General features: G+C 41.9%; 1 protein-coding gene across 1 annotated transcript; it reads left to right on the forward strand.

Annotated features, from left to right (window-relative positions):
* The first annotated feature begins 54 nt into the window (after positions 1 to 54).
* Positions 55 to 22,338, forward strand: cspg4ba (chondroitin sulfate proteoglycan 4ba). The gene is made up of 10 exons (XM_029511190.1): positions 55 to 243; positions 4,005 to 4,168; positions 6,812 to 10,384; positions 10,837 to 11,310; positions 11,666 to 11,842; positions 14,990 to 15,188; positions 16,803 to 16,934; positions 18,964 to 19,136; positions 19,567 to 19,750; positions 19,986 to 22,338. The coding sequence occupies exons 1-10, from the start codon at positions 156 to 158 to the stop codon at positions 22,040 to 22,042; spliced, it is 7,221 nt and encodes a 2,406-aa protein (XP_029367050.1). The 5' UTR covers positions 55 to 155; the 3' UTR covers positions 22,043 to 22,338.
* Positions 22,339 to 27,436: the final 5,098 nt, after the last annotated feature.

Below are 27,436 nucleotides of genomic sequence, written 5' to 3' on the forward strand. Positions count from 1 at the left end.
CACACACGCGAGGCGGAGTTTCTGCGGGTCTGTACCGGGGCAGTCCGGTCCAGATCTCAGGTCTCTCGGTGTGGAGGGCTGGCTGTTGGTCCTGACTGAAGCCAGAAGCAGTCAGGTCGGATAAATATGTGAGTTTGACGCTCCGGAGGACGAACATGGACTCTGCGGTGAAGCACACCGACAGGAAGCGCTGGATCAGCCGCCTGCTCTGGTGGTCTCTGCTGGTCGAGCTGGCGTTGGGAGGTAAACACACAACTTTTATTGTTTGGGTGTTGTTGTTGTTTTGCTTGTTTGTTTGTTTTTCAGCGGAAGCAAACGCGAAATAAACTTAAATGCCGCGTCCAATGGCGGCTTGTTGATGCTGCGACCACTATCTGAACTCTGACGGCTTTCATTGAGTGTTTGTAGTTTCCTGAGGAAATAGTTACCTGAAGGCAACGTGAGATTTGGGCTATGAATCAAAGCATACCTAATAATTATTTATTTTTCTTTTAAAATCTGTTTTATTTGCTGGCAGCTCTTCGTCCTCATATTTGAACTGCAGGACTATTTCTGTATCATGAGTGTGTCTCTAAAAGCAGGCTTAGTATCACTTTACTGGAGACAGTTAAATGTTTGAATGCGTCCTGTCGAGTTGCTTCACTGATTCACAGTTCACAGCTCTAAAATGTTAAGATCGTTTTGTTGTAACAGCAACAAAATGAACAATGTGCATTCCTGCAACAGCAGATTCAATTTTTAGCCTTTTGAAATTACATGATCTTGCCTGTTTTGCTTTGTTTTTCAACCCATCCGCAGTATTTATTTGACACAAATGATTTGCAGTGGAGATCTGAATTGTATGTGCATGCTTGGCGCGCACACACACACACACACACACACACACACACACACACACACACACAGGACATGCAGTGCACTCTTGGCACCCACAAACTCTTATTAGAGGCAGCAGCAGACATGGGACTGTGATGCCCACTGCAGTGGAAGAATATCTGAGCGTGACAATAACACACTCAAACAATTGCAAACAAATGGACAGTCATTGCTGTGTTTAAGGATCTAAGAGAAAAATATGTTGTTTTTCCTTTTTTGTGAGTTTCTCCATCTTCAGATGTACATTATGTACATCTGCATGGGCATTCATTGGTCCGTCTGCTTGGTTTGATTCTGGCCATGTGTCGTCTATATTCAGTGTTCATCCAGGCTGTGCCCCTGAGGATAATCAGGAATTATTTCACTGTGACTCACCCTGACCATATCCTTCAATGAACATAAATACTGTATGGACATTTGGTTTACCTAATTGGGTCTGCCTGGATGTGAGCATCCTCTGTGTTCCTCTCACATTATGAAACAAGCCTCATTCCCAGGTTTTGATAACACATCAGCAAGAGTGGCATGACAGCTCGCCAAAAGAAAAAAACCCAGAGAGACACTTCAGTCAAGTTGCATTTCTGATTTGTTGTAAAAACTGAGCACACAGACAGTGACAAGCGCTGGTCCTCTCTCAAATGAAACTGTAAGCGGGTGTTCACTGAAAGGTCACTGGCTTTGTTGTTCAGGGAGCAGTTTGTGAAATCTCACCAAAAAAATGTCACAGAAAGAGCCCCCAGAGACATGTAGATTAGAGAACAACCTTCAAACACCTCCTGTCTGCACACTCAGGTGAACACAGGTATGTTTATGTGTGAGTATTGTTTTCTGGCTTTCTGCTGTGCTCTGTCATTTACATACTTCACAAATTTCTGTTTACGGAGCTCAGACTACAAACATTTCCTTCCTTCCCGTTATCATTATTCTGCAGCTTTCTAAGAGTCCATTTTCTTTGTGGACACGTTATGGGAAAGGCCCCTTTGTTTGACACATAGATGGTATCATGTAATCTGAATGTCGGTGTGACATCTCCAAAATACAATTGAAAACGCCTGTCCAGTCCATCTTTGTGAATTTAAGGGAAAAAAGCTGTTGCTTTCCTCTTGGTCAGTTTTTGGAAATGTTTCCCACTGTTATGAACACAGAAGAATGTCAGAAGAATGAGCATGACGTATCATGGGGAATAACAATAAACTCCCTCTGTCAGGGTTAGTGGAAGGATAACTAACGCTGGATGCTGTGTGCCTTTGGGCCATTTCTTCTCTATTTCCCTCATTGCATCATGGTGAGAATCAGAACTAAAGTGGATTTAGACAGTTAGTGATGATTGAAATTAGTTGAGAGCACAGAAGAAATTAAATCCACTTAGTGCTGCAAAATGAAAAGTTCTCCTCCAGCTTACTTTCCTTTGTTAGACCAGAAACAAAATGGAGTGCATAAATATTTCTCTGTGAAGTGAAGAGTGCTACTGGATCATTTTGGAGTGAACTCAAATGTTCCACAATGCAAGCTGTAGAAGGGCTAACTAGATGGTAGAATGCGAGATTTGGTGGAAAATGAGTGACTTACGAGAAATATGTTTATTTGGGATAAACAAATGAAAGTGTGAATGAGATTAGAAGAACAATGAGGATTACATGGCTGCGACTCAGTGAGTGAGAATTAATCTGCAACTTCAATGAAAAATCAGTTAATTGTTTACGCATTGGCTCAAAGGAAACGTATGGTCTCCTTAAACTTTAATGTTGAAAAAGTTCTTGTCACAAAATAAATCACACTCATTTGCTAACCTGTCGCGCTATAAATCATTTAAGCAGGCTTACATGTTTGGAGACAAGGCACTTGTCACCAAGTTGGACATGAAGGCTGAAAAAGACTTTTTTGTACCTCTGTAATCAGCTCCTGTTGATTGATGGTTAGAGGACTAGTTTGCTGCTTTACTTGTTCAATTGTTTGAAGTCACACTACACAATCCTGGACACTTTGGACTTGGTTAAGCCAACGACCAATGCATTAACTGAGACAAACTTCATTTAGCCCACCACTGAGTCACTCTGAGTCATTAGCAGCAAGCTGCTGTTGCCCCCGGGTCATGATAAACTCCATATAAATCAAACGCGGAATGGAGATAATTCGTCGCCGAGGCCAAGACCTTTGAATCTGTGTGGGACTCTGGAGCTCATTAAAAACTGAACTTGTGATGCCTGGGCATGAGGGCGTAGATGAGAAAGCTTCAGAACATGTTAGCCTAGATTACAGGGTGATGTGAAATGGCAGGGAGGTGAGGTAGAAGAAACAGCTGGGTCTGTCGTCCACACTGTTTCTGGAGCATGGGGGCCACAGACAATGTGGGAACGTCAGAGCCCTTCATGTTCAGGTTGAAGGTTCCTGTCAGGGCAAGGCAGGCCCAAACATGTCTGACGCTCTCTGAGCCACTTCTAGTTTGGATACTGCTGTTGTGCCACCGAAGTGGAATTCCTTTCAAAATTGTGTATGCCCTTCGTATCGTTTTGAACAGTCTACTAACAAGTTTCTCTAAAAGCTACAAACAGGCACAAACCTGCTGCAATACTCGAATGAGAGTTCAGTTTGGTCCTTTAAGGAGCTTATTTATGGTCAACACTAAAACTCGTAACTGTATTCTTGCATATCATTATGGTTGAGCATATAGACTAAAAACACAACTGGTCCGTTAGGAAGGATCAGCCCCAAAGAATCCTACAAGCATTATTTAAATCAGGTGAGGTATAATTTGTGCGCAGTGTGTGTCATAAAGCTCTATGTGTATGCATATCTCGGTTGCACAGGCTCTGCTCCACTTGTAAAGAACAGGCAGGATGATAATTAGCCTGGCTTTTATGTCTAAATGTCACATGTCGGCTATATTAAGACCACAATGCTTGACTTGACTTGTTCCTTGTTTGTTTTAGTCATTGCTACTGTACTTTGTGTTCCTCATCTCCCTCGAGCTCAGCTCACTTTGAATGAATGTGATGGTCTAATTTAACAGACTGTAAAAAAACAGCGACCATACAGGCTACAATCTCCCTTTTCATTTCTTTATTAAAAAAAAAAAAAGAAAAAGAATAATAATTCAATCCCTTTCCCTCTAATATCTATTTCTACAGCTTCCTTCTATGGCGACGGCTTCGTGCAGCTCAAGGCAACGGAGTCGTCCGACCATAACACGCTCCGCATTCGCTTCCGAACCTCCAGCACCGATGGCCTGCTGTTTCTCGCTGCCGGCCAGACCGACTACTTCCTGCTAGAGCTCCATGCTGGTCGCCTGCAGGTGGGTACATCCGTGGCCCAAGCACACGAGCACCAGCGCACACATGCACACGACACACAACACCAAGCAGATACATGTGCTCGGCAACAGACATTCACGCGCAATGACCGTGAGCTACGGCTCCATCTCAGCTGACAGTGTCAGTCTCCCAACACAGTAACTCAAGCAGACAAGTCTCAGCGTTAACTCCATAACAGTCACTTCTTGTCACAGCAGAACCAAAGAGATAATTAAAGCAGTCAGATGTACATTTTTGAACGTTTTCACAGAAGTGTTATCTCCCTCCTACCTCTTCTGTTCAACTAATAACTAAACTTATCAAACTAATCAGTGGTTGTCTGAGAGCACTCTAATCATGCCATGTGTCTGTTATTTTTGGATTGATTAATCATTATTATGAATTAGGTGATTATATGACCTCGAACTGATTTTTTTTTGACACTGTAATCAAATAATTTATTTAAATAATTGTATTTATTTATATAATAATTTAAATAATTTATTCTGTCTAGCCATAAAAGGAGCCTGTTATCACCTGTTAACACACACCGCTCCCACTCCTCCCTTTTGTAAATTGTAAATTGTATATTTTATATTTTGTATTCATATTCTATAATCTATACTGCACACATTTGCATTTCACTGTGCACCACATGGGACAAAGATCTTGAATCTTGAATCTTCTTCTGAAGCTTGAGTAGAAAAGAAGTTTAAAAACAACCACAACAACAAAAACTCAACCAATTGAAAGGATCTTTTGTTCTTTCCCCGTGTTTCGGCGCAGGACCTTCATCAGGGTGACTTTGTTTTGCCCAACTTCAGTGCAGATCCCAAACCCTCACACCTCTCAGGCTGCACCTGGTGAAATTAACTGACCACACCAAACCAACAACTGATTGATTATTAGTTATTCATTTTTTTCACATTTCTCTTTTCATTCAACTTTAACTTTTTTTTTTTTGGTAGCTGGTTAATTATGGACAACTGAAGTGACCCGTTCTGTTTAATAATGAGCTTAGAGAAACAGTGTCTCCCTCTATTAAAGAACACACCAAGTTCTATAAATGCTGCACCATATTTATAGCTGTAAATATAATCAAAATGAACACAACATGCAGCACACACCTGACACACACACACACACACACACACACACAGCATTTAAGGGAAATATATTAACCTGGAGAATATTTTAGAAATTTAGGACGGGTTGTTGTCCTAAGCAGGAAACACTATCTCTAGCCCACCGCACAAGCCTGGCTGGGTGGATTTAAGGGTAAGATATATTTTGTTCCCTCTGGGCTGATTCTGTGGCATCCTCTAAGCACCTCTGCCAAGCTTCATCAACACACAGTGGACAGATTTCCTGAAGGAGGCCTTTTGCTAAAATGCAGACACATTCACAAGAAACACAAGAAGTCCTGAGATATGCAGCGAAGCTTTTGTGCATTAGCCCAGAGAAATGCTTGTGACTAAAGCTTCCATTTGTGTTAGACTTGTGCTGCTAGGAATGAATCATACTGACGACTGTGTTGCATTGTTGTACTTGAGTGAGCACGAAGAGTGAAAGGCTCGTCCCTGCTCCTTAAACCATCATAGGTCACCAAATAATTTTTTTGTTCACCCACACGAGTTTTCCTCAGGCTTGGGATCTCAATCCATGTGAGTCAGACGTGAGTGCTGCTTCTTGGAAATCCGTGTACGAATAGCAGGGACTCAGCAGCAAGCCTTGACAAGCATGTCATCTAAATGCACTATTAGTTTGAGATGGTGACATGATGCTCGGAGGAGACTGCTGAAGGCGAGTCCATGTGAGCAATCTAAATCCTGTTTACTTTTCCAGAGGTCACTGGTGTCTACAATTAGTGTTTTGTTGGAATGCCATCGGTTGTGTCGACAATTACTTCATCCAACGCGGTCAATATAGTTTAAAAATCTGCATATAATGTTGTATTTCTAGTGCTGTTAGTTTACACGTCAGATATTAGCATAACACATTTTTTTCAGAATCATTCTAAACCATCTTAACCTCTGTGTGCATGAATGAGAGTTAGCACTCATTGTAGAGCCTCTGTGGCATTCCTGCAAGTCAGCATGCCAACACCATCACAGTGATAGTAGGTACAATGTTTACATCTTAGCTTAGCACAGTTTAGCACCTGTTGTGGACAGTAGATGAAACGGAAGTAAAACATGACGTTCAATTCAAAGTGCAGGTTGGGAAGCAGATTAGAGGTAATAGAGACTCATCTATATAAGTTGATCGTGAGCCATTCAATTGTTTCTCTAAAACATTAACACATACTGTTTTTCGAGGAAAAGTCGAGGAATCACTACACTCAGGAGGCTTCATCTCAACAAGACCTTAACTATATCCACCAAAAGTTAATGGGAATTAGTTTGGTTCTTTAAGGTATTTTGCTTAAATCCAAAGTAGGTTACCCAAACAGAACAAGCTGCCACTTTCAGAGCTACCGATTACAATATTTGTTTTTAGGACATCACTGCAAAGATATTTCTTTAAACTGCCAAAATTAAATTGCCGCTAAGAAAACGACTTTAAACTTTTTTTTTCCTGTCATATAGCATGTTTAGAAATTGAGTTAATTTGTTTGGTTTTGTTTTGTTTTGTTTTTGTCCTAGCTGAAACTGGATCTTGGATCTGGGGAGAAAGTTTTGCACTCAGAACAAGGCACCCAGCTCAATGACCTGGCTTGGCACTCTGTGGAGGTGCACCATGTGCAGCGCAACGTCACTCTGACTGTAGACAAGAACTCTCGCACAAGTGTAAAGATGCCAGGCTCCCAACATGATCTCAACATCTTGGATGGCCTCTATGTTGGAGGGTCAGGGGGTCTGGACAGACTTTATCTCCCCAGAAGCCCAGTCAGCTTCCGAGGCTGCATGGATGATGCGGTCTTCAATGACCATGACCTGCTGTCGTCCTTACGGCCATACACTGGATACAAGAGTGTCTATGAGGTGTCTTTAGGTTGCAGTCCTCAGTTCTTTGCTTCTGAGGAGGACCCTATCAGCTTCTTCAGTTCAAGGGCCTACGTTTCTTTTCCACCCTGGAATGCCCAGCAGGAAGGGATATTCAAATGTGTTGTTCACACATCAGCCACAGAGGGAATTTTGTTGTACAACTCGGCCAGAGAGGGGAGCTTTGTGGCTGTGGAGATTCAGGAAGGCTTGCCAGTGGCCATTGTTGGGAAGGCTGGAGCCAAAACTGAGCTCCGGTCCCTCACATTCGTCAATGACAGGAAATGGCACGTCATCAAGGTGCATTTCAGTTCTAAAAGCATCGAGTTAACTGTTGATGGAGAGATGGTGAAAAGCAGTATTGGCTCTCGTTCAAAGGGGTTTCAACTCAAAGGTTATCTTTTTGTAGGAGGTATTGATGACAGCACCAGAGCAGAAGTTAGAAAGGTAGGACTTTTGTCTGTGTCTGGAAAGCGTGTCAGGGGTGGTTCTTTCAAAGGATGTCTGAAGAACATTGAAGTCAACGGGGTGAAGATGGGCCTCTCTACTGCTGTAGTCACAAAAGATATCTCAGTTGGTTGTGAGCCCGAGAAAGAACCAGAACCATCCCCGACTGTAAGTCCAACAAATATTGCAGGATCCCTTTTTCACTGGGTAACACCAACACCATATTTTCAAATGTCCACCCTTGCAAAAGGTTTGGATAGAAGATATGGCTCGAATTTTGTACAGCTCAAAAACTTAGTGGTGCAAGAAGGTAGCAGAGCATCTCTCGAGGCCAAACACATAAAGGTTCTCTTGGACTTCAAAAAACTTGGCATTCGACAGTCTCAGATTATGTTTAGAATTCAGGAGCAACCAGTTCGCGGACAGATAAGGCTCGATGTTGATCCAGACCAAGAGGAGAACACTTTCAGCATGCTGGACCTTTGGCACGGACGAGTGATGTATATCCACGGAGGATCAGAGGAAGCCGATGACTTCTTCATGTTTTCAATTTATTCTAACAGTAGAAAGCAAGTTCCTGATTATCTGAAGGAAAACAAATTGTACCGGTACAACATAACTGTGACGCCCACCAACGATGCACCTGAACTGAGTCTACCTGAAGGAAATCTCTTTGTACTGTTGGAGAACTCAAAGAAACGCCTCACCACAGACGTTCTGAAGGCCGTAGACATCGACAGTAGCCACAGTGACCTTGTCTTCTCTGTGCTTGGGAACTTGAACGCTGATGCAGGATATTTGGAAATTGAAAACAACCCCAGCAAGGCAGTGACCACATTCTCATATTTAGAGATGGAGGAACTCAATGTGTACTATGTTCACACAGGGGTTAGAAACTCAAGGATAGTTCTTAGAGTAAGTGACGGGGAAAAGGTCAGCAACACGGTGGTTCTAAGGGTCATGGCCGTAGCGCTGGAGTATAAGATTGCCAACAACACAGGCCTTGAGATCATTCAAGGAGAGATGGCTATAATTGGTTCAAAACAGCTAGCTGTCCAAACCAACGCTGTGAAACAAGTTGTGGACATCAGATATGATATCATTGAACCGCCTCAGTACGGGGAACTCCAAAGGCTTCACTCAAGTGGTGAATGGCGGACTACCGACTCTTTTTCCCAAAGACTTCTAGAAAAAGAGCGCCTGAGGTACGTCAGCACTTACCAAGACATCCAGACGTCCAATGCGACTGATTACTTCAAGTGTAAAGTTACTGTAGCTGCAAGGGCCACCACTGAGCTGCTCTTCCCCATCACTGTGAAGTGGGTGAAATACCATCTGGTGAGGAATGTTATGATAGATTTAGATAAAGTTCGGAAAGTGACCCTGGACTCGGAACATCTCTTTGCGGCAGCTGAAGGTGTGGCCCTCTCAGAGGATGACCTTTATTTTCGGGTTCTCACCATACCAAAGAAAGGAAAACTCCTGTTTGACACAACAGTCTTGAAGAAGAACTCAAGCTTCAGCCAAAGACACGTAACAGATCTCAGACTACACTATGAGCTCGTTGAAAGGCCTTACGAAGACACAAGTGACAGGTTCAAATTCCAGCTGTTTTCCAAACATGCTCAATCTCAAAACTATGATTTCCAGTTTTCTATTAAAGCTGATATCAACAGCGTCTTCATAAGAAATACTGGACTCTCGCTTCCAGAGGGAGAAAGCAAACTTATAACAAAAGATGAGCTCTTTGCTGAGACTTTGAGTACGAAGGATATGTACTATACAGTCATAACCAGCCCCAAAAATGGAAAGCTAGCACGTATCAATCAGTCCAATTCCAATACTAGCTATGACAACATCTTAACCTTCAGCAACCAGGATATTTTAGAGGAACGGTTAATATACGTTCATGATGACAGTGAAACAACTCATGATGAGTTCACTTTCATAGCTTCTACCAGTAATGGATTCAAATCTTCCATTGCAGAAGATGAAGTTGGATTAAAAGAGGGATCATTCAACATATCTATACAGCTGGTTAATGACCAAAAACCAGTTCGTGTTATCGATAAAGTTTTCCATGTAGTCAGAGATGGACAGAGGTTACTCACTTCAGAGGATTTGCGTTATCATGATGCAGACTCTGATTATGATGACGGCCAGTTGGTTTACACTCGACGTGGAATCCCGATGGGAGACCTCGTTCTGGTTAATGACACTGCTCATCGGCTGTTCCAGTTTCGACAGAAGGATTTGGAAGAAAAGCGGGTACTGTTCGTTCACAAGGGTGTGAGCACGGGCAGGTTTGTGCTCTTTGTCTCCGATGGAAAACATTTCGTATCGAGCCTTTTGGACATCAGTGCACACGACCCATTCTTAAACGTTGTCAACAACACTGGCTTACTAGTTCAGAAAGGCCAGTCAGTCACACTTTCCACCAGTAATTTTAGCATCATAACAAATCTAGACGTCAGAGATGACCAGGAGGTAACTTTCAAGATGGACGTGACTCCGAAGTATGGACGACTTTATTGCAATGAGACAAAGGTGGATTCGTTTACACTGTCTGACTTAAAGGACAAGCTGGTCTCCTATCGGCATGACGACAGCAAACATCTGGCAGACTATTTTAATTTAACAGTGAAAGCAAAAGGCCTCCAACTCGCAGTGAAGATCAACGTTAAGGTTTACCTGGAGAGTCATCAGAGGCCACCCATCGTGCTGCATCACAACACCTTACTAGTGGAAGAGGGAAAGCCAGTGAAGATTGATGAAACTAACCTTGAGGTGAGTTTTTAGAGGGATATTTATAGATAGAATTCCTTTTAACCAAATCAAATTGGTGTATAATAGCAGTAGCATTAAAATTTTTCGCTAATTTTCTGTCGCTGAAATCGAATGGTTATTTTTAGTTTGGTAGTGATTTTTTTTCAATAGTTGATCCTAAATCACTGCAATAATAAAAACTTAAGTTATGTTGTGCACACAAGAATAATGTGCATACTCATGAATCCTTTTACAGTCATGGGGGAAATGTTTAGCAAACAATGTAAATTACAACAATACCGCAACAACACAAGACTTTTATTGTCCTGATTTTTAAGGCTGCTTGTTTTTTGGTGTTTTGTTTTTTTTCACAGCGATGACATCTTCCATTCAGTGGAATATGAAAACTAAACTTTGGTGACACATGCAACATTTCAGGTTTAGCCACTGTCTATGTTCTCTGATTGTTGCAGGTCACTCATGAGGACAACCTGCCATCCGAGATTGTATTCACAGTCAAGGTGGCCCCCTCTCATGGCTTTCTCCGGCGTTTTGTTGAAGCAGAGGAACGCCACATCGGAACCAAACAATCCCCTGTCAAGACGTTTAACCAAGAGGACATTAACAAGGGGAACATCCAGTACGTGCAGGTGGAGCCCAACGAAGTCAATGACACCTTCGTCCTCGATGCCACCAACGGGGTCACTGACGTCAGTGACATTAGGATGTCTGTTGACATCATCCCACGCCTCATCCCACTTCAGGTCTCAAATTTCACTCTGAATGAGGGCGCTTCCAAGGCACTGACCCAGGATGTGCTCAAAGTCACTAACCGGCACTTTTCTGGAATCAACTTCCTGTATATCTTGACTGTGCCGCCACAGCACGGGCACATCGAACACTCTCGACATCCCGGCGTGTCTATTACCTCTTTCACCAGGAGACAGGTGAGATATCCGTACAGACACTTGATTTGGACAAATAGCACCGACTTGGTGAGCCTGTTTCAGGAAATTTAGCCCATATTTACAGGAATGTTTCTGCATTTGGTTTCATAAATCAATCCATCTTTAATTAAATTAAAAGATTCACGTGCAGCACCTTTTCCTGCCCCCCTTTTTCTCACTCCACACCAACAAGAATCTCTTGTTTTGTTTTTGTCCCTAAATGCATTTCACATTACAGAGAATAGTGACCCAAATGTCACAGATTGTTAGTGTATCTTGCAGCTGTATTTTTTAATAAATCTTAGCAGCTTTAGTTTCAGGTTCTCCCTAAACAATTCCTCTGATCTGTACACAGGTGGAACATGAATTCATTTACTACGTCCATGACAGCAGCGAAACCATAGCTGACAACTTCACTGTGATGGCCAATGACTCAGGCCTGAGGAAGCAGAGTGCAGCCCAGACGTTGTACATCCAGGTTACAGCTGTCAACGATGAACCTCCTGTTATTACAGCCAACAGGGTCCTCAGGGTGAGTCTGCACTGCTCTATATTTAAACTGGACTTTTTTTTTACTAGCAGGTCTGGCACCATGACTTACTGTCAGGCAGTTTTCATGTGGGCAGTGTTGCAAATTGCCATGGCTGACTGGCTGGATCAGGAAACTATGTTTGCTATGTGGAGGAGGTTGTGAGGGGGCGGGGGTGGCAACTCAGACCGTGCGTTGACATATTTTTTGCAGACGCTTGGGACTTTCACTGTGTTTAGGGGATACATATTTCCCGGTGTTGGAATACGTCACTGCCTTTTTGTGGGGCAACTTCAAACAATCCTGCTTCAGTGAATTGAAAGCGGAGCTGAGTTGGAAATTATTTCCGAGGCTTCCTATGAATACAAAATACTTTAAATTGAATGGGAAATAACTCCTCGGCATCTCTTGGGCGGAAGGTTTTTCTGGTGGGAATGTGTGCTTTAAAATGTAAACACGATATGGACACAGTTCAATCCACTTTCCAGTACTTCACATTTCTCTTCAGTCTTCACAACCTGTCTGTGAGAAGCAGGTTCATTCATTCTGAGTAAATTAGATAAACATCATTGTTTGTGTCCCTGTGTTGATCAGAGCTGACTTGGACTTCACCGGTTTTCATAGCTGTAGTTGGGAGAGGTCCAGCTGGGAAAAGGGGCTGAGGCATAGGCCTCTATTGTGCACAGCTTTGCCCCAAATGCCTCAAATTCCTCTGGAATCCTGCAGAGTCGGGCGAGAGCCGCCTTGAAAATGTACTGCAGCGAGACGATCAGGAATTAAAATCATTTCAGTCAGAAACATTGAGCAACTTTTAGAAGGGGGACCACCATAGATTTTGGTGACGGCCACTGACAAACTGGTCTGCACACAGATTATTTAAGAGATGCAAATGTGATCTTGAGTTATGTCATCTTTTACCAGAAGGGGAGCTGGAGTCTCTGCGTCCACAAGGTGGCTCTCTGCCACTGCACATCATGTTGCCTCTCAACCTGAGGAAGACTGAGAAAATAATTTTTCAACAGACAAACAGATGCAAGACTTATGTATTGTTCTGAATATATTTTAAGATAACTCTTCACATACATAAGGAAATATATAAATAGGTTTAAAGAAAAAAACATTATGTCTACCTTTAATTTAGAGTCCGAAACTTTGGCCCAATGCAGAATGTTTTGGTTTTTGTTGGTGTTGTTTGGTTGTTGCAGCAGTAGCTACCAACTCCAACAAATTATATATGTGACCTTTTTCTGTTTTCCAATGTTTGTTGCCAGACATATAGTGGTAATGTTAGACTTTAGGGTGTCACATAAAGCTTTTAGTTCTACAAACTGGTTTGTCTTTTAAAGACACACTTAATGTGAAGTAACATAATAGAGTTTTGGTTTGTGAAGGTTAGATTAAGTAAAGAAGTTTATTGCCCTACAACAGCTCAACAAAGAAACTTCAAAACTGTCCAGATTTAACTGACTCAATGAATTCAACCAAAACATATGAATGTGGTTCAGTTTGTTTCGACTGTTGTCTCAGTGACTAAAGCTGCAGTTTGTCATGTCTAAGGGTTTAAGTTTCACCCCTGGAGGAGCTGTGTTGTCTTTAATTATGGCAGAGTCGCCCTGGTGTCATTTGTCAGATGGATCATGCTGTGACTTCCTGTTGAATGAGGGATTATTGGAAGTGCAGTAATTTCCTGCTTGAGGAACATGCACTTGCATGTGTGTTAATAAATGGGATGGAACCACTGCGGTTTACAGGTGCTAATTAAAAAAGTGCCCCATGCTTCAGTAGCACTTCTAACTAAGAGGGAGGCCATAACACCGCCAGCTTTTAGTAAATTTGAGTGTCACCCACAATTTTGTCACTTTTAAAGCTGAACCCAGCATCAAAGGTTCCTGCATGTTTGTGCATCCTTTACCCTTCACAACATGTTCACACAAACACTCCTCCAAAGTGCAGCAGTGAGAAGTTGTCAGCAAATATAGCTGCTATTTAACCAACCTTTTACGAAGGGAAAAAAAAAGCACATACCACATTGCAGTTTTTTCAGATATTTGACATAGCAAACAGGAAAATGCACTCATTAGTAAGAAAGAAAGTACCATTTAGAAAGCTCTAGCCACATTAATGAGAATATTATCACATATAAAATAGAAACCTGCAGTTAAATATTGCTGCTCAATGGCCCCCTCAGTCCCACAGAGCATCTTGTCATCTACAGCTCATTGTTTTTATTTTCCAGCTCATGTCGCAGTGTTTTGGTCGACTGCTGCTCCCTCCAGCTAAATGCTGTGAAAAAGGTCTAACTGCTCCCATCGCATTGTTTGCCGGCAGAGTCAGACACACTTATCCTTACAGGGTCACAGGGAGGGGCGGTTGTGAGAAAAGTGCTACAACATGGCGTGTGTCATGGTTCACTGTCAGTTGACAGTTGGAGGGAAATAAAATGTTGACTGTGTTCTTTAATTTACGCCCTCTCTCTCTCTCTCTCTCTCTCTCTCTCTCTCTCTCTCTCTCTCTCTCTCGCTCTCTCTCTCTCTCTCTCGCTCTCTCTGTATCTTAATTGTGAGTTTACATACAAAGCTGTTGGCACTATGTGGCTACATTTAGTCCTGAGAGGCCTTTTATATGTTCATTGTGTAATTGAATGTGACTGGGCTGATGCTCAGACTGACAGAGGTTCTTACTGGCTCAGAGTATTTTTATGGCAGTTCTGTCCCAGTGAATGATAAACAGTGGAAACTGGCCTGAGAGAGGAAAACATAAATAGCCTTACTGCTTCCTGTGTCCATCACACAGTGATGAATGATAAGGACCCATTAGCTCTTGTGTTTTATGTGCCTCACTTCCTTTTCCATTTTATTATGTCTATGGAGAGATTAAGTGCATTTAATCCATGCAAAGAATGAACCTGGGACATATTTATGTTTTTTGCTCCTAATAGATGTAATTTCTTTCCCCCATAAATAAATGATGTCAAATGGTGGTGGTGGGGGGGTTTAATGTGGAAAGTCTGTTGCCCCATTGTGTAACAAAATATGACACTACTTCATACTGAATAAATGTCAGATTTGCAGTTTGTTGTTAGCAGCCATGAAAACGATGCCGTGTCTCTATTCGTCTGTTGTCTGTTGTCGTCCTCCACCTTGTGTCCAGGTTTGGGTGTCTTCAGTGACAGAGATCAGGCAGGACGATTTGAGGGCACAGGACCAGGACACACCTCCGGAGGAGCTCCAATACATGGTGACCCCACCGAGCAACGGATACCTGGCCTTGAAGAGCGCCCCCATGAAAGCAGTGCTCAACTTCACCCAGGCACACGTAGACCAGGGACAACTGCTGTTTGTTCACAAAGGTGACGTTTGTTTCCTGTCAACTGCTGAAAATCAGAAACAGAAATAGCACTCTCTAAAAGGACAAGCCACTTGAGACTGGAAAATAGTAATCTAATGTAATAGTTGAGACATGTGTTGCTTCCTGTTTTGATTTTGTACGAAATGAATAAAATTAGATAACAGAAGTGAAACGGGTAGCAGAGGAGAGGTCACAAAGTTACAGATATGTACTGCAGCCTTCAGCTAAATGAAAGACCAGTTTATTTATGGAGATGGAGAGGATAAAGCCATGTGGAGAAAAAAAACTAAAGATTATACTAACATATGTCATATAAAAATATAAAAGTGGCTGGGGGATAGTTCATCCATTTGATGTACTTTTGGGGAACTTTTTATTTTGTTGTCGAAACGCTCCATAAACTGTAATTTATTTCAATAATTCAACAGTTTGGTTTTTGTTTTTGTTAGTTGTTCCTTTAGGGGAAAGTCAATTTTGTGTAGACCTCAAGCTGTCAGAACAGAAGTTATCTCAAGGCATGTTTCATCTAAAAGTAGACTGTCGTCTTTATTACATTAATTACAAATCTGACAACTACTGTACCACAATAAGACCGCAAACGAGTAAGTGACAGTGCCAAGCACAAACCTTTTCAGATAGAGAGTATCGGCCGGTATCTGCCTCCACTAAGGGAGAGAGAGATATGATGTATTAATGACATAACAATGGGAGTAGGGATAAAAGTATGTTGAACAGTGTTGAACAGGATCCACTCGAAGCGGTTTGATCTGTCATCTGCACAGTTCCACACACATTCTTCGCTGGCCGTGATCTGCAGCAGTGATGTGTTTCAGACTGGTGGTGATAATAGTCTGGAGATGTGATGTGAGACGGTGGATATGATCTGTCAACATTTGATAGCATCAGTCTCAGGTCAGATTTCAGCTGACTCTCCTGATTCATATCAGCTTTTTTCCTTTGCCTGTGCTTGTACCACTGAGAAAGGGTGTAGTAATGACGTGGAGGTACTCGCCCCACCCTGTGTGATGAAGAATGACTTTTTTTTACGCGCACACACATGCAATCATTCTGAATGGTTTCTGATTGACCCATGCTAAGAATTTCTAGCTTGCATTACAGTTGTTTTTTTTTGGTTGTTTTTTTTTTTTGTTTGTTTGTTTTTTTTTTTTTTGGGGGGGGGGTTCCAGTTCTGTTTCTCTCTCCCACTCTCAAGCCAATCGGTTGAGGCAGATGGCCGCCCCCCCGAGCCTGGTTCTGTCCGAGGTTTCTGCCTCTTAAAGGAAGTTTTTCCTTGCTGCTGTCACCAAGTGCTTGCTCATCAGGGATTCTGTTGGGTCTCTTTAAATAATTTTATAAAGAGTTTGGTCTAGACCTGCTCCATATGTTAAGTGCCTTGATGTAACTTTGTTATGATTTGGCGCTATATAAATAAATCTGATTTGATTTGATTTTTCAGAGGCTAACAAAAGAGAAACCCCGTCCTCAGAAAACTACGATATAATTGTTTTTTAGTTAATGCGGCTGGCTGCATCTTAACTTCAGCTTTACTTCAGAGATTTCTTGACAGCCTTTTTTTTTATATTTGTTTTTGGGGTTTTTTTTCTGTCATGTCCAGGTGCCATGTCTGGAGGATTCAACTTCCAAGTCAATGATGGTGTGAACTTCACCCCCAGGCAGATCTTCAGCATCACTGCCAGAGCTCTAGTCCTCAGTGTGGAGAAAAACCGACCACTCAAGGTGTTTCCAGGTAAAACCTAACCTCAACAACAGTTTTTCTAGATCAACAGTTTCAAATAGCTTTAGTTTTCTTCTCTGTGTGCGGTATTCAGGCCCAAGATACAAAACCTGCACTGAGTAAATATGTAATTTCATTTCTTTCCTTTTTTTTATTACATTACTTCCTCGAATACGGGGGCTAAATCACAAGAATTAGTTGAGTATGAATTGTTGTGGGCTTATTGGTCTCATGATGAAACTTGTTGTTTTAAAAAAGGAACTGGAACCAGATATTTTTGTCTGTCGTGGTCATTAACTGGCACAGACTAGGTGCAGTTGCTCTGTATTGGATTCTTTTGTAAGGAGTCATTTGAAGAATTTATGTGTCTGTCTGTGTGCTCATGAAACCTTCCTCTCATTTAGCCTCTACCCAAAATTGCTTTGGTTAAATAGTTAAGTAGTTTTAGTCTAATGGTGCATTAAGGCCATTATTGATCAAAAATGGCTGTAACATTGTGAACATTGGGTTAAATTATAAATTGATAAAGAAAGGTCTTTTTTTTTTTTTTTTGAGGGGGGGGGGTGTAAACTTTGGCTCATCCCTGTACACAGTGACTAAAATATCAATCTAATAAAAACAGTCCGTTTAAAACTTGAATCTCAGGGGGCTTTCCCACATATTTACTTCTTTTTTCTTTTTTTTCTTTTTTTTACTTTCAATAGCCTTAACACACTGTGATTTTTCCAACATCCAAGTCGTAACATTAGTCAGATACCACACTGGTGATGTCTGACTATACAGCATGCTACCTTTAATACTCAGGAGCTAAAAATAGGCTGACTGCCGTCGTTGTCTGTACAAACACATCTGAGATCTTTTCGGAGATTTCCAGCGGTCTGGTTTGTGAGTTAGGGTGAAAGAATATTGTGAGGGCAGCAAACTGCCAACTGGCACGCTCTGCTGAGCTTCCCAGCCACAGGGTGAGTGTGTACTTGAAAAGCTGTGGCACTGTCTGTCTGAGGCAGCCCTGTTTGTGCTTTGTGCCAGGCGGGACAGGGAGAGGGGGGCGGCTGTGGCTGACACTGAAGGGTTCTGACGGGGCGAGGGGTAACATAAAACACTTTAACACTGTGGTGGGGAGATAAATGTTTTTCCTGTTCCTTGTCTGGCTGCTTTCTGTAAAAGTGTGCGAAGACTCCTCGCTAAATGATTGCATATGCCTCATTAAGAAAACCAAATCTTACCTGAAGGTATTCTGACTGTAAGTCATTGTAGAATTGCCACTAAGTATCACAAAAGGGATACTGTGAGGACACACAAAAATTAAGCGCGCTGCATTGTTACTGTTATATGTTCAGACAATCTTACATGGAAGATATTCATATTGTTACAGCGACATTTAGCAAGAACAGCTGCACAAAATCTGACTATATCGGAAAACCCACCTCTCACAGATTTGGTACATGATAGGATTTTATTTTAAAAAGACAAAATAAGCCTGTCTGTCTTGCTTCCTCTAGGAAGGAAATTTCCCATGAGAGAGAAGTCTTTTTCGTGGGAGTGCTAAAAAAAAAGCAATGAATGAATTTCCTTGTTTTTCGACCCCTCTTTGCCTCCATCATTGTCTTCCATCATTTATCAGCAGTCCTTTTTTGGGTATTCTCACATTCCTCATTGTTTTAGGCGGCTTATGGAGATCTATGTAGCCCATCTTACCAAGAGCTGCAAAGAGCTGATCCACTTTTAATTTCTTGTGTGGATTTTATGTAACAAGCTGCACTGCAGACATCACACTATCCAACTGCAGTGCAGTGCTTTGACACATCAAAGAACTCTCATCAGTCTCCTCCAGAGACGTGAAACGCCTCCAGAGGGAAAAAGTTGGTGCATCAGCCGCAGCCGCACAACAGTTTTAACTACGTGGTCAAAGCTAAACTGAATACCAGATTTCAACTTTTGTTATTCTTCTTCTTTAATGTGATGGATAGAGTTTCTAGATAAACAATCTAGGACACCCCATCTGTCATTTTCCTAAATCAGTTCCATGTCTTTCCTCCAGGCTCCTCTGTACTAATCACAAATGAAAATTTACAAGTGGAGACCAATGACATCAGCAACACCTCCAGTCGCATCATCACCTTCAGTCTGATTCGGCATCCCAAACTGGGTCGACTGGTGAAAAGGCAGCCTGATAACTCAACAGTAGAAATCTCCACTTTCACACAAGAAATGGTGAGTGAGGAACTGGAGGTGTCAGCGATCCTTCTCCTCAAGATATACTGAAATAAAGTACAAGCCAGAGAGTCAACATCAGGGTTTCTCTCTTCATGTGGAAAGTTGCCAGATTTCCACACTATGAATAATAGATATTCTGCATCTTTGTACAGGAAATGGATATTGTGCTTCTTTAGCAGAGTGGAACATGTGAGGCTTTTATGTGATCCGTTATTTGTGATGGATTATTACCTGGCACAGTTCACGCTGTGATGCTTTTATGTAGTATATATACTGCTGAGCTGAGCATATTTAAATGAATGGTGATCTTATACACACTCCAGGAAAGCCTTTCAGACTGATGAAGAATGGAGTTGCTGCTGTTTCTTGCTGAGAATTTCTTTTGGCTCAGGCTTTCCTGAAGGTTTCTGGTGTTTCTGTTCTTAAGGTGGACAGGAAAGAGGTCATGTATACTCAAGCTCCCATAGAGTCAGTGGGCTGGGAAGCCATGGACTCCATGACCTTCTCTGTGGCATCACCGCCTGCTTCTCTGGACAGCCAGACCTTCAAAATTGACATTTCTTATGAGAATACTGGACCTGAACACAACACTGTCCTGCTTGCAAACACAGGTAAGAGAAAGAGTCTGTCCTCATGCTAACAGTTCTGTCAGGCCGTATGAGACCTAGCTGTGCTTTGAACATCACAATGTTAAATATAACAATCCCAAAAAGACTGTTGTCTCCATCCAGAGCTCAGTCCCTCGCTTGGCTAGAAACCCTGGACTCTGTATATGATATGTTGATATGTTGAGCTATTGAAGTAAATGTTAATGTTGGTCCTGTATTTGGTTTCGCTTGGGGATAGGTGCTGAGGTAACAGAAGGAGAGAGCGTCGTCATTGATGAGACCAAGCTCGATGCCTCTAACCTGATGTCCAAGCTGCCGACCCCTCAGAGGAGCTCCCACGAGGTCTGGTTTCAGGTAACGTCTCTGCCCCAGCACGGCGTCGTCATGGTAGGTGAGAGGAACCTCACCAAGGAGAAACCTAACTTCTCCCAGTACATTATCAACAAATATGGCATCACCTACAAGCACGACAACTCGGAGACAGCCCAAGATTCCTTCGTCTTCAGCGCCTGGATAAATCCTAAGGGGAAAACAGCACAGCGCCCTCAAGACGACAGCAGTGTGGTTGAGGAGCGTTTTAACATCACAATCACACCTGTGAATGATCAGCCACCTTTGCTTAAAACCAAAACTCCGAGTCTGAGGGTGGTACAAGGAGACACGGTAGCCATCGGGCCTGAGAATCTCAAGGTTGAAGACTTGGATAATCCTCCTGAAGATATTGAGTTTTCTGTGATTAGCAAACCAAACAACGGTTACCTAGCTCTCGAAGAAAGTTTGAATCAGTCAATAGTCGCCTTCACCCAAGCCCAAATCAATAACGGAAGCATCTATTTCATCCATGATGGAAGCTCTGCCTCAGGCGTGTTCTACTTCAGTGTCACAGATGGTCACCATAAACCGATATATAAACTCTTCAACCTTGAGGTGACAGAAATCACCATTTCTCTTGTTAATTACTCTGGATTGACGCTGAAGCAAGGCCGGACTTCAGTATCACTGAGCCAGGATAACCTTGTTGCTGTTACCAATGGGAAAAACATGAGCATTCACTACCAGATTACACGGCCTCCACAGTTTGGCAAGCTTCTGAAGGAAAATCAGGAGGTAACACAGTTCAAACAGGAAGACCTGCAGGCTGGAAGCTTGTCCTACCATATGATCTCCCTTTCCTCTGCTGAAGACAGCTTTGAGTTCACTGCCTTCACTTCAGAGGCGAATCTGACAGGCCAAGTGCTGAACATAACTGTCACACCTTTGATCCTGCTGGGGAACGGTGTGAGGATTCCCAACGGGATTGCTGTCAAACTCAGCAGTAGTTTTCTTAACGCCTCCGAACTGGCTAACATGAGCAATAGTGACCCTGTATTTGAAATGATCTCCCATCCTAAGTGTGGGAAGGTGGTTCGGAGAGCTGAAATGTCCAGGAAAGCCGTACAAACTGAGTCCTTCACCTTCCAGGAGCTGAGGCAGGAGGAGGTGGCTTTGGAGCTTAATGCCAACATGACTGGCGTTCAAGAGCTGAATGATTCTCTGGTGTTTCTGCTGAAAGCTGATAACACCCAACCGGCTAAAGGGGAGTTCCACTTTACCATTGTGCCATATGATCCAGCACTTCTTCCACCCACAAAGGGTCCTGTCCCGACCTCATCCTCCGTTCCTCAGACACCAAGCCAGACTACCAGAAATGGAACTGCTTCACCATTCCTATCCACGGCCTTCCTCTCCACCCAGCAACCAGGCAAGAACCAGCTAAAGTTCAAGGGACGCAACCGCTGGGGAAACTCCAACAGGACGAGCATTTTTGGCACAACCCTCGGCAAACCAACCCGCGGAACGGATGACTTCCCTTTTAGGAACACACCTGTTCGTGTGGAATCCTATCCTCAAAAAACCTCAAGTCCTCTTCTGGTGATCTTACCTCTGCTGGCCCTGCTGCTGCTGGTGATCATCTTCGTCGTCCTGGTTGTCTTTCTTCAACATCACAGGCAGAGGAAGCAGAGCACCGCTGCACCAAAGGAGCCACCTTCCCCATGCCCCCCGAACAGTGAGTCCTACAACGGCCAAACCCAGAGGAGCACGGCAGTTCTCACAGTGACTGTCACACCGCTGAACCCCTCCTGCCCAGGCAGCCCTGTTCTTGATCGATTATTGGTGTCAAACCACAGTTCAGGTTACGACAGCATTGATTCTAACATGCTGGTAAGTTCTTGGAGCAATAGTTCCCCTGCAGCTTCGTCACAAATTATTCGAACGGCCACTCCGACTCTTCAGAAGAATCAGTACTGGGTATGATTTTCACCAACACACCCATACATGTTGGAGAATACTGTTAGAGATTCAGGTAATGGGTTCAAATGTTTTCGAGTACCAAATGAGTTGGAATCAATCATTTCATGAGCTGAAAGCTGACATAATCAATATTTTACTTTCAGTGCAGACTTGAATTATGTGTTCATATGTAAGGTTTCACTGAAAGTGGCCAAAAGTTTTTAGAATCCGACTCAAAGTTTAACAAAGTTGCCAGCTTTGGAAGAAAGGGAAATATTTAGAAAACTAAATAGCAATTTGAGCCCAAAAAAAAAAGAAAATCATTATATGGCCAGAAACAAAGCTTCAGTGAGATAATAATGTGTATCTGTCCCTGCTGGAAGTGACGGGGCATTTTTTTATTGGTAACAATTTAAGCAACATTATAATCCCATAATGCGGTACATTAATTCTTCTGCCTCTTAGTGGCCAAATATTGATTTGTGCTGCTTTAATGAAAGATAAACCACGATGCAGTATGAAAAATCAGAATCAGGCCAACTCTGTTTCAATGGAAACACAGCATAACAATATATAAACAAGTAGTGTTTATATAGCTGAGATCTTTGAGCATTTACGAAGCATCGTTCTGGTAAATTCTGTCTTATGTTTGGTGCCTAATTTAATCAGTAACATTTGTTGTCTGGTTTTGATGCACATTTAAGTCCTTCCCATCGTGGGTCATGTTCATCACAGCCATAACAGATTCAACTGTGAATTTCTAAGACTGACACTGGTATAAAGATACAGTGTCTCAGGATTGCAACTGATTGTTCAGATTTCAGATTGTTGTTATGTATTATACATTGCAGTTTGACTTTTTGTAAACTCAGGTATTTTGTTAACAGTCATTCACTCAGTGTCACCTTTATTGAGGGTTGCATGTTTTGCATGTTGATGACGCGTCTTTGTCACAAATGATTCCCACCACTGCTGTAAATTGAAATGGGGTATTGAAATCATTTTGCACGGCCGTTAATTCGCAGCACTGGTCAAATCACACTGGAAAATTTGATCATATTTTTGATTTTATAATGCACAGTTTTTATATGTTATACATTATATTCCACCCACCTTCACTTCAGTGATTAAAATTCTAGCTGCTGGTTCCTGGTGGTGGAATAGACAGTCCGTTCACCTGCTTTTAGGGAAATCAAGCTGCTAATCCTAAAACATATTCATTAGACTGGGCAAGTGAACGACTTTCTGAGCGGAGACATTAAACATTTGTCAACAAAACGGGTTGTCAGTCTGCACAGCTGAGTAGCAGGTTTTTGCCAAAGCTTGTCCCAGAAAAGAAGAGAGAGAATTTCTTTGGCTGAGATAACTGCTGATATTTCCGTTAAATATTGAACACTGACTAGCCTGTTTTACTCGTGTCCTTAGATTCCTGACATTGTCCTCAGTAGGACCTTCTTGGTTGTTTGGCACTGTGATATTGTGACTAATGTAATGAATGTTAATATTCTGGCAGGCTTTGTGAGTGAGAAAATAACTTCCACTGAACACCGCCGTGAACCTGTATGTTATGCAATCATTTTGTACTGAAGTTTATCCCTTTGTCATATAGGTACGTGACCTTCTATGTAACATGTGTTATAGTTATTTATAATGTATTTTTAATAAACCAATTTAAATGTTTAGAAGGAATTACTGTCTGCTATAATTCAGAAGAGAAATCATACCTCATATGTGTTGATGAGCTGGTTATTCTTTTTCACTTTGTGTTTGCCTGTTTCTCCTCAGACCAGATTTGTTAGCATACAAATTATCCCTCACGTTTCCTCTAAATGAGTTTGTGGCACTTTTCTCTTTCTCTATGATTTAAACTGTACTTCCAGCCTCTTGCCCGCCTCCTAATGGAGCTTTACTCATTTCAGAAAAAGACACATAGCAGCAGAGGATCATTTAGAAAAAGATAAATTATTATCATCGCTTCCCTCAGTTCCTGCAATTACTCTAATTGTAGTTTTCTCACATTCCACAACAATAAAATCTGCAGGAATTGTCAGATGCCAGCACCTGGGTGTCTCGTTTGGAAATATTTTGTTTCTAAAGGAAATCTTCTCAGTAAATCTCAAATGGTGTCCAGACGGTAAACATGACAAATACAAGCATTTTTCTGACGCTGAAGCTTGACTAACTGCAGGGTCAGTCCACATGACCTGTGGTATCATGCTCCAAGTATTTGTCTTCCTGATTTCTAACACAATAACTCGCAGACTTGTAGTTGTTTATTACCTGCACAGGTCGTATTGCCGGTTATAGTGAGCTCATGATGGCAGAATTAGGGATTGGATATTTGAGCCAAAGACCCAGCTCCAGGACTTTTACGCAGTCCCCACCGGCACAGCGTGAGCTAATAGTGCCGGTGAGCTGCAAACCTAGCACAATGATGTGAAGCCACAGAATGGACTGACAGGAGCTTTGTTGGGCTCCTGTTGTAAACCACAACTTTGTCTTTTATTGAAAGGAAATTCCAACACAACTTAGTAACATTTATCATGTTGTTTATGTTCAACCCAGGTGCAGGCCGAGTCAACACACAGACATACAATTAAAGAACACAAAAGTTAAACTGGTTTAACAGACCAGCTTCAGTTCCTAAAGTTTGTGTTTGTTACCATATAATTCAGTGTTTGTTAGTATCAGAAGTGGAAGCAATTAAACATTCATTTGCCATTTTTACAAACCTGCGAGGAGTCATTATTTATGTATGAGCAAAAACACAGATTAAAAAAAGTACCAGTTATTCAGATAATGATGAGAAAGTTGCTGTCATGGCCAGGAGAGACTCCAGGAGAAATGAGCACACACTGGCATAAACAAGATGAGGAGACCGTACTTTATGGTGGGTATTGTCCTGTTAAATGAAAATTTTGAACATACTGTCAACTAGTTACCTAAAACTGTTACTGTATGTTATTTTCAGCATCTGCGTGTGTTTACCAAAGACTGAGCCGGAAGTTGAACACACCTTTTCAATCCAGATAGAAAGCAAGGAGCTGCCTTTTCATTGCTGAAGTAACGGTGACGCTGCAGCTGGATTTAATGTAAGTGATTCTGGAAAAAGCTGGACCGTAGAGCCTGGGCAGCATTTTGGAGCTAACTAACATTATTGTGTATTTGATGTTTAAAAAAAAAAAAACACAGATACGCATAAACCCAAAACAATTATGAGCTGAATCCAGGCAAGTCATGGCATGTCGTGGTAATTTCAGATGTTTTGTCTGTAATGAGAAGTCTTTCAAGCTGCATGACTGTTGTAGTTCATTTGTTCCTGCGCTGACGGTGGCACACCACTCCAACCTTCACTGTCATGGGCTTAGCAATAAGCACGTGGAGCAGTTTGGTTTAGAGAAAGATCTTCATTAAATATGTTTTTCATTAAGGCTGGAGAAGCTTTGTCATCATCATAATTAAACACAAGGTTAATTTTGCCTGTCAAGAACGTAAGAAACAACAATGGCCATTCTTTTTGAAAAGGGGAAATTAACAGCAGTTTAGTTGAGATCATTCCGGCCACTTCCTTACATCAACACTTCACTTTTCACACTACATAATCTGACTTCCTCCTCGAATGCAGCTGCTAAATGTCACCACAACAACAAAGTAACTATGAGACATAATAAAGTGTTTATACGGATGACCTGCAGGGTCGCTTTTTAGGGAAGGACAGTCTAATCTCTAATGGCAGCAGAAGTTTCATTTTGAAAGCTGAAGACGAAGATTTAGATCTTATAGGTCTTCCTGCACACACACACACACAGACACACACACACACACACACAAAATTATTGAAACTGAGTTTTCCTGTATTTCCTCAGTTTGAATCCAACTTAAATCCCTCATCCAGCATTGTTATTAGAGGAAAGTAGCCTGAGAATTTCATCATGTCAAAATAAGAGTAGAAATGAAATACATGCAGATTCTTGGAGAGACCACTCGCATCTCATGGTGAGACTGCGTGTTTATGCCTCGGACTGCTGATAATCTGACAGACTAAACTCGGTTTACTGCCTGAAATCACTCACAGAGGAGCGTTGTTCGTTTTGGATGTGATATTTTTGGTCTGGTGGAACACACCAAGCTCTGAAATAGAGCAGATATTGAGAGCAAAAGCAACATTAGATCTCAATTTAATGGTCACATTTACACAAACATTATGACTTTAATAGCTCGCTGCAACGCTGGTTGAAAGCTGCAGTCCTGATGTTTATTGGGGCTAATGCTTCAAGTTTTCCCCGTTTCATCTGCAGATGTTATGGGCTTTTCACACAGTTCATCAAATAAATATTGTGATATTTCACAGAATGAGTAAAAATGCAGTATTTTGTAATTGCACTTATCTTTGAAAAACAGCTCCAATGTAACATGTCTTCTATAGAAAAGTCCTTGATGATGTTGTACAATCACATACTTTTATGACAAAGGTAAATTTATCATGAGAGTAAATTGTGGCTGTCCAAGTGGGCACAAAATGAGCAGTCAAATTAAATATGTGGAATTCTTGTGCATGCAAGCAAGTCAAAAAGCAAGTCTGAAAAATGGGAATCTAGTGCGGATGAAATGCTGACATCACAGTATATTGCATGTGTTACACAACGTGGATGTCTGGCAGGAAGTGATCACATGACAGTCTCAGCAGTCAGTCTTGAAATGACCACCAGCTGTTTAAAATGAAGGTGTCAGCTGCACGCTCTTTGCTCCCAATTACAACACTGAGGCTTAAAAGGGACTCTTGTTACAGTTAATAAATTGCCACGAAATTGAGAGAACAGCACGGAGAGATAGTGAAGATGAGTTTCTGCCCTCAGATATTAGAGCTCAGATTGATCATTGTAATTTAAAGGGCTAGTAATTGTGGGGCAGAGGGGTGAAGAACAATGGTGCCCTGCAAGACGAGGCTACGGGAGACAAAGCAGCGTTGGCTCATTTAGTTTAATAAGGTTCCACACAGTCGAACCCAGATGGATAATTGAATCACTCCTACCTCCAGTTGTATTTTACAGACCAAGACAAAGACTTTGCGTACTACACAGACTGTGCTTTTATCTCTACTCTTCTTCTGTCTTTCACGTGTAAAATAATAATCCCCATTTGTGAGCTGAAAAACAGTTCATAAATCATCTGCAAAGTGTCATTTGGTTCATAAAAGCTAATCAAGGCACGTAAAATACCACAAAGGCTTTCAGAATCTAACGTGGTGGTGTTGAAAGCCACAGTGGCATTTAGAAAGAAGCACGGCTGTGCAAAAATGTGACGTCATACAAAAAAAAAAAAAAAAAAAAGGCAAATTGCAATCAGGCTTATTTTTCTTTCTTCACAGAGTGGCACAGCATCGTTTTCTCTCCAGTTAAACTGGGTCTGATGCATTTC

The sequence above is a fragment of the Echeneis naucrates genome, chromosome 9 (genome assembly GCF_900963305.1).
Source record: "Echeneis naucrates chromosome 9, fEcheNa1.1, whole genome shotgun sequence".
Classification (NCBI taxonomy): domain Eukaryota; kingdom Metazoa; phylum Chordata; class Actinopteri; order Carangiformes; family Echeneidae; genus Echeneis; species Echeneis naucrates.

Bases quoted from the DNA above. Each gene is read 5' to 3' on its own strand.
- cspg4ba (XM_029511190.1), top strand. From the start codon at position 156: ATGGACTCTGCGGTGAAGCACACCGACAGGAAGCGCTGGATCAGCCGC. The intron at 11,843-14,989 runs GTGAGTCTGCAC...CCTTGTGTCCAG, and splicing joins CAGCCAACAGGGTCCTCAGG to GTTTGGGTGTCTTCAGTGAC. The intron at 19,137-19,566 runs GTGAGTGAGGAA...TCTGTTCTTAAG, and splicing joins CCACTTTCACACAAGAAATG to GTGGACAGGAAAGAGGTCAT.